At 46.8% G+C, this 8225-nt stretch overlaps 1 protein-coding gene across 1 annotated transcript; it reads right to left on the bottom strand.

Moving 5' to 3' along the window:
- Window positions 1-1220: 1220 nt before the first annotated feature.
- On the bottom strand, window positions 1221-6517 carry LOC149925368 (uncharacterized). The gene is made up of 2 exons (XM_090161737.1): window positions 5797-6517; window positions 1221-5740 (listed from the first exon to the last, which is right to left on the bottom strand). The coding sequence occupies exons 1-2, from the start codon at window positions 6515-6517 to the stop codon at window positions 1221-1223; spliced, it is 5241 nt and encodes a 1746-aa protein (XP_090017863.1).
- Between the last annotated feature and the right edge of the window lie 1708 nt (window positions 6518-8225).

Below are 8225 nucleotides of genomic sequence, written 5' to 3'. Positions count from 1 at the left end.
AGTGGGACTTAGATATAAATTTTAACAACAACTTTATTTTTAAACAAAACGCAACCGTGTCTTTCGAGAGAAAAACTGCTACTACTCGATCGCTCGAGTTTCTTTTTCTTTTTTTCAAAAATCCCCCTAGCGGGGGGTTACAATCGCCGGACGGTACGGCCGAACTTCCAAAATCCATACAAGGTCAATATGTGGCATACATGTACATGTATACAATAAAAAAAGGAAAAACACAGTATTTCCAACAGTCTCGGCCTGACGACTTGGTTGCCTCGGCGTGGTGGCTGGATTGCCGCAGCGTGATGGCTGGATTGCCTCGGCGTGATGATTGGATTGCCTCGGCGTGATGGTTGGATTGCCTCGGAGTTATGGTTGGATTGTCTCGGCGTGATGGCTGAATTGCCGCAGCGTGATGGTTGGATTGCCTCGGCGTGATCGTTGGATTGCCTCGGCGTGATGGTTGGATTGCCTCGGAGTTATGGTTGGATTGTCTCGGCGTGTGGAATAAAGCGCCGAAATAGCAGGGTGGGAGAGCCTTAGACTATACTTTAGACGGACTGAAACATCTAAAGGGGCAAATTCAAATTACTGGGTTCGGGTATACGTGGTAGGGCGAGACAGTGCGAAATATTAAGTCGACGTAATAAGGGGATACGAGGATTAATAAAATAACAACTTTATTAATGAAGAAAATTAGTATTAACTACAAATCGCGACTGTACAAAAAACTTAAGGGAAAGTACCGCGTAGAAGCAAATTCCGAGAAGGGTTCGCGAACTTTCAAGGGTACAGCCACTCGTGATGATATCCAAGAGACAGTAACCAAAAAATACACTCCCCCTTTTTAGGGGCTCAATATCCAGACGAGTAAAAACCCCAACTCCAGCGGCGCCTCGGCTTTCCCGAAACCAGTTCTAAACCAGAAAGTACAAAACTTTCCGTCGCTGCTGAGGATTCGAGAAAGGGGGGAATTCATACTGGTCACCAAAGATGGAATTTCTCTCGGCCGGATATTGAAGTAAACGCAATGGGAAAATACATTTGAAAGAAAAAATACAAAATACATTATACAAAATTTCCACAACCGATTTTAAACCAAATTCCATTATACATTTATGAAATTAATATTAATTGTTAAGCAATTAATTATACTCTTAATTAAAAAAGATAAACATTAAATTTATTCAACACGCTCCCCCGCGTTGAACGTAGTGAAAGTATTAGGGATCGGTGCCCGAAAGTTCTAAGTTGTATAACATTTTCACTGGTCGTTTAAGTTTAGTACCATTGGGTAATCTAAGAAGGCATGATCTTACCACACCGTCGAGGCGTCCAGGGAATGGCTTTTCGACGATTGCCATTTTCCACGAAAGTCTTGGAAGTTTGTCTTCCTCGATTAAGACGACGTCGTTGACTTTGAGCTCTTTGGTTGGGTGCAATTTGGTGCGATGATGAGCGTTGCGTAATTCCAGGAGGTAGTCCTTTTTCCAACGTGACCAGAATTGATCCTGAAGGCTTTGATGGTGCTTCCATCGTAGTTTTAGCGCTCTCTCAGTAGAATTGGGCTCCTTTTGCTTGGAGAATACTCGTGATGGCAAAGCTGTGAGACGGTCTCCGGTCAAGAAGTTAGCCGGAGTGAGAGGGGCTGGTTCTCCGGCTTCCGCGTAGACGCAACTGAGAGGCCGGGAATTGATTGTGGCCTCGATCTCTGCCAAGGTAGTCTCTAGCTGCTCGTAGTTGAGATTGGCTCGTCCCAGAACTCTTCGGAGGGAATTTTTTACGGATTGGACGAGACGCTCCCAGAATCCTCCCGAATGCGCTGCTCGATCCACGATGTAATGCCAGGTGATACGGTGCTCCGCTAAATAATTCGTGACTGTAGGTTGATGAATATTTTCCGCGAGTTTTCGCAAGTCCGAATCCGCGCGTTTAAAGGTTTTCGCGTTATCGGAAAACATCTGATGAGGGATTCCACGACGCGCCACGAATCGTCTAAAGGCTAGCATAAAGTTTTCCGTAGATAGACTGCTCACAAGCTCTAGATGTATAGCGCGAGTAACGCCGCAAGTGAAAAGGGCTATGTAACATTTATCCCCGTTGCGCGTGTAGAGTGGTCCGGCAAAGTCCGTGCCGCAAACTTGGAATGGTGCGGCGGGTGTCGTACGCGATACAGGCAACGGAGCCATTTCCGCCACTGATGGTTTAGCGCGAAATAACTTACACACGTTACACGCGTGGATAACACGACCAATTAGTTGCCGGCCCTTGACAATCCAAATCCGTTCTCGAATGTCAACTAGAGTTTCGTTTATTCCCGCATGCTGTAGCCGATTATGATGATACCGCGCAATTAATTCCGAAAGATAATGTTGACTGGGCAGGATGAATGGATGGCGCTCGCTATACGTTAACGTCTCGGTAGGTGGTATCCTTCCTCCAACGATTAGTAGGCCGTCTTCGTTCAGGCTGGGTGTCAAGGACAGGATCTTCGAATCTCGGTTCAGCGACTCCTTGATGGTTAGGTTAGCGACCTCTTCTGGGTAGCTTTCTCTTTGCGCTTGTAGAATCCAAATACGCTCGGCGTTTGAAATCTCCTTGGCGGTCAGTGGTCCTGAGCGTACGTTCTTTGGTTCCCGGAGGTACTTTGTGAACCGGACGAACCACGCGGTGTTTCTGTATAGCTTCATCAGGGAACTGAAATTCTTTAGCTCAAATAGGGGGGCGGGCGTTTTTTCCACAGCGGCGACGGCGGATGAAACGGATTTGTACACTGCTCTCAGCCCCTCTTCGGTGGCTGCTCTGTCAACGTCGAGATCCTTCAGCGGCGTGTTAGGTTGATGCTCCCGGCTTAAACTAAGCCAACTCGGTCCTTTCCACCAGAGTCCGTTATTGGCGAGGGCGTCGATGCTCTGACCTCGGGATGGTACGTCTGCTGGATTCTCTACTCCCTTGCAATGGCGCCAGTTTTGCGGGTTGGAAAGGGACTGAATTTCTCTAACTCGATTTCCTTCGAACGGTCGTAAGTGACCTGGCTCCTTCTGGATCCAATTCAAGGCTATAGTTGAATCTGTCCAATACTTGACTGCACTGGGAGGCTTGCTGAATGTTTTCAATAGATGAGCGACGAGTCTCACTCCTAGTACTGCTCCCATGAGTTCCAGTCGCGGCAGAGTCAATTTTTTCAGCGGCGCGACTCTTGTTTTTGAGGCGACGAGAACGGTTCCTACACGTTCGGAAGTTTCTTCGAACCGCAAATATACTACGGCAGCAAAGGCGCGAATAGACGCGTCGACAAAGCAGTGGAGTTCGGTGTACGACGCTGAGCTTTCGTTCGTTCCGACGTAATAGAAACGGGGAATGCTGATTTTCCGTAGGTCCGCCAACTCTCTGGTCCAGGCTTCAAACTGCTTTGCTAGTTCGGGGGGTAGCTGATCGTCCCACTCGAGGGGGCACGGCTTCTCCTTTTCGCTATCTTCCGGTTTCTTCCACGTCCACAAGACTTGAAACAGCATTTTTACCTGGATGGTATACGGAGCCAAAAATCCGAGAGGATCGAAGATTCTGGAAACGGCTCGCAGCATCCATCGCTTGGTGTTTTCTTTCTTGACCAAGAATTCGAGAAGAGAATCAACGTTGTAATGCAAACAATCTGTTTGGTCGTTCCACCAAAGGCCAAGGACTTTTAATTCTGTTGATCCGGAGAGGAAAACCTCGTTTCTTTCATCTTGAAAGTGATCTCCCCAAAGATGACGTAACTCGGCTGAGTTGCTCTTGAACTTCCTTAGATTCATCCCTGCATCCCGTAGTACTTCGGCGGCGCCGGTGGAGAGCTCGAAGGTGGTGTCTATTTGATCCGCTCCGGAAAGAAGGTCGTCCACGTATAGACTGTCGTTGAGCATCTGGCAAATTGCGGGTTTCTCCTGACGATATTTCTCCGCGTGGAAATGAATCGTGGCAGCTAACAGGAACGGACTGGGCCGGAGACCAAAGGCGACTCTCGTGAAGCGGTAAGTCTGGAACTTGGGTTTTCTAGGATCATCAGCACTCTCCACCCACAGGAACCGCAGGGCATCTCGATCTTCTTCATTGATTGCGATCTGAAGAAACGCTTTTTCGACGTCTCCAGTAAATACTATCCTCCATTCCCTGAATCGAATAAGGACGTCAAACATGTCAGGATTCATATTTGGTCCGATTTCCAGACCGTCGTTTAGCGACGGCTTGCCAGATGATCCATCGAGTACGATTCTCAGCTTGGTGGTCACGCTCTGATCTCGAAGTACGCTCCTGTGCGGTAGATAGAAGACTGGACCGACGCATTCTTTTGTAATATCCACCTTTTCTATGATATCTGCCCCCAGCTGTTCTTGAATAATAGCGTCGTACTTCAGAAATGATTCCGGATCGGCTTTGAGTTTCTGAACTAAGGTGGTGGTTCTTTTTCTGGCTACGGCGAAGTTATCTCCCAACGACTTCTTCATTTCTTTCCACGGTAGCGGGACAGAATATCGTCCGTTTTTAAACGTGATTGATTTTTCGAAATCTTCGACGACGAAACTCTTCGCTTTTTCCGTTTGCTGCGCATCCCGTATTCCAATGGAGTCCATCTCCCAAAATGCTCGTAGCTGGGTTGAAAGTGGATCTTCCGTTGCCACCCGCATAACCGCGACAGTGTTAACTCCGATGAGAGAAGACGAAACTAGAGTGGGTCCTTGTACCGTCCATCCAAAAATGGTTTCCATGGCGACGAGCGCGCTTCCAAGTCGATCAGTTTTTCCGGACGCAACTTCCCAAAAATAATCGGATCCGATTAAAATGTCTACCGCGTGATTATCTCTCGAATCTTTCGCGACTTCCGAAGACGGGACTGAAAACACGGCACCGCAAAGTTCAGGAGTTTCGACGGCCTCTATGATTACGCGTTTCACGGGGTTGTGAACGCTCCTTAATTCGAGCTTCACCTTTCGACGTGAGACGCGGACGGGCTTCTCACTTCCGAAACTGTGGATGTTGAGTGTTTCGTGGCCGACGACTGATAGTTTCAATTGACGAGATAGTTCTTCCTTGATGAAGGAAAGGTGACTTCCGCTGTCTAGCAGACAACGTAGCTGAAGAGTGGTGACTTTATCTGGGCTGTCTACTAAGGCTTTTGCGGTCTGCAAAAGTACGGGTCCCCTGGCTAGTCCTGAAGCGGCTGATGACAGCAATGCCGTTGTATCTTGGGCGTCTTTTGGCAGGTCGGATGTGATATTTCTTTGATCCTCCGTAGACGGCTTCTCTGCAGGGTCGCAAAGCGTGGTGTGATGCCTCCTTCCGCATTTCCCACAGTTCTTATTTCTGGCTCGGCAGTCTCTCGCTTGATGTCTCTCTCTTAAGCAAATTAAGCAGCGTCTCTTCTTAATAACGGCGGTGGTTCTCTCTTCCTTCGTGAGCGGGCAATCGAAGTTACTGTGCGTGGTTTTGTCGCAGAAGACGCAGGTTTTGACTTCGATCCCGGTGTTAAGGGCGGCTAGCGACGGCGGGCTAGGCTTAACGCTGCGGTGATCCGAACGACTGTCCCTCCAACGATCGCTACGGTAACTGCTGGGCTGGCTGGCGGAGGAGCTGGCGACTGGATCCGGATTCCGCCGACTCATGGCGCGCGCTTTCTCTCGACTTGAAATTTCTTTACGCAGGAACTGGAGAAGGTCTTTCAGTTTCCATTCCTCTTCTGATTCGTGAGTTCGACTGAACTGCAAGGCTAGTTATTCCGGTATTCTTTTTGTTAATATCGCCATTAACAATCCACCTCCGTACGTGTCGCTTTCCACACCGAGCGCTTCCAAACTGCTGATTTGAACCTCGCAGTGTCGTACAGGTTCCTTAGCGCGACTAAATCCGTCGCTCGACTGACGGGATTTAGAGCGAGTAGAGCATCGAGATGAGCGGCGATTATTGCTTTCTTGTCACCGTAGCGTTCTTTAAGGCGTTTGATGGCTGGCTCGTAGTTGGCGTCCGATAACTTGAAACCGGCGATCGTCATCGCGGCGGGACCTTCCAAATACGACCAAAGGTAGAAGAATTTGTCAGCGCTCCGTAGTTCCTTGTTCTTATGAATGGTGGACTCGAAGAGACTCCAGAAATGGCTCCAAGCGTGGGGCTCACCTTTGAATTTGGTGATCTCTAATTGCGGCAATTTAACTTTGGCGGTACGTTGTACTTCTCGAACGGGCGTCTCCTCCTTTGTTTTATCCAGAAACAATTTGGCGCCGGATTTAACGCTGATCAGCTTCTCTTGAAATATTAAGGCATCCTGGATCTCTTGATCGAAATTCTCTTCGTCGACCAAATCCTCGAGCTGAGCGTCCACTTGTAGTAGGAAATTTTCTTTGGCTTTCAGCTGCTGAATGGCTCCTTCTAGAACGTCTGTGTCCGGGTCGTCACGATCAAGTTCATCGTTTACAGAATTTATAATACGCGTCGTTAAACTACGAATGGTTTCGCGTTTTCGCGTTTGTTTGTCTAGTTCGTTAGGCATTTTACCGATAATTTTAACCGATTGTCCTTCACTATCCGAATGTTCCGATATTTCCGATTGTCCGGTACTAGCCAACGGCTCTCCGCGTAAACCGACCGTACTTATCCCGGGTTCTCGGCACCATAAACGTGTGGAATAAAGCGCCGAAATAGCAGGGTGGGAGAGCCTTAGACTATACTTTAGACGGACTGAAACATCTAAAGGGGCAAATTCAAATTACTGGGTTCGGGTATACGTGGTAGGGCGAGTGAGTGCGAAATATTAAGTAGACGTAATAAGGGGATACGAGGATTAATAAAATAACAACTTTATTAATGAAGAAAATTAGTATTAACTACAAATCGCGACTGTACAAAAAACTTAAGGGAAAGTACCGCGTACAAGCAAATTCCGAGAAGGGTTCGCGAACTTTCAAGGGTACAGCCACTCGTGATGATATCCAAGAGACAGTAACCAAAAAATACACTCCCCCTTTTTAGGGGCTCAATATCCAGACGAGTAAAAACCCCAACTCCAGCGGCGCCTCGGCTTTCCCGAAACCAGTTCTAAACCAGAAAGTACAAAACTTTCCGTCGCTGCTGAGGATTCGAGAAAGGGGGGAATTCATACTGGTCACCAAAGATGGAATTTCTCTCGGCCGGATATTGAAGTAAACGCAATGGGAAAATACATTTGAAAGAAAAAATACAAAATACATTATACAAAATTTCCACAACCGATTTTAAACCAAATTCCATTATACATTTATGAAATTAATATTAATTGTTAAGCAATTAATTATACTCTTAATTAAAAAAGATAAACATTAAATTTATTCAACACGGCGTGATGGCTGAATTGCCGCAGCGTGATGGCTGGATTGCCTAGGCTTGATGGTTGGATTGCCTCGGCGTGATGGTTGGATTGCCTCGGCGTGATGGTTGGATTACCTCAGCCTGATTACTGGGTTGCCTTGGCGTGATGACTGGGTTGCCAAAGGTTTGATGGTTGAATTGCCTCGGCGTGGTGGCTGGAGTGCCTCGGCGTGATGGCTGGAGTGTCTCGGCCTGATGACTGGGTTGCCTCAGCGTGATGACCGGTCTCGTTGCAGCATATACCCGGACCAAAAACTATATAAGCTGCGATACATAGACTGGACACTCAATGCATAAAAAAGGTTGGAAATTTTAACCACCAGCGCCATGTATGGACATCTATCGTTCAGTTCATGAATTAAAAGGTTATAAATTTGAATTTTATTGAAAACACACAGCTGTTGACTTTGGCAATTTTATTAAACAATGCAGAATTTGTGTTATAGGCCTGTAAAATTGTTTACGTGTGGGAAAAGTAACAGTAGCTGCGCTAAGGGTGGGCTGAAGTGGCCTTTAGCCCCCTGCATTTCTGAGAGGGGCCACATATTTATATTAAAAGGGCCACAAATTTAAAATTAAAAAGCTACATATTTGAATTTATAAATTTTCTCAAAATTGGTTTTATTGACAAGAAACGTTTTTCTGGAGGAAAAAATCTTTCAAAATCAATTCGTTTACTCAAGAAGATAGTAGACCATAATCAGATAGATTCGGGAGGAATGGATCAGAAATTGAGATAAAGTTGAATGGACAATAGAAAGAAAAGAAAGTAGCTTAAGGGAAGTTAGGGAAATACCTTGAGCATGCACGTATCCCCTCCAGGTCCGATACAAGGTCAGTAGCGGTCCAGTAAA

Source organism: Leiobunum rupestre, chromosome 10, assembly GCF_980474605.1.
Source record: "Leiobunum rupestre chromosome 10, qqLeiRupe1.1.hap1, whole genome shotgun sequence".
Classification (NCBI taxonomy): domain Eukaryota; kingdom Metazoa; phylum Arthropoda; class Arachnida; order Opiliones; family Sclerosomatidae; genus Leiobunum; species Leiobunum rupestre.
The sequence above is the reverse complement of the archived record's forward strand: the minus strand, read 5'-3'. Positions and strand labels throughout refer to the sequence as shown.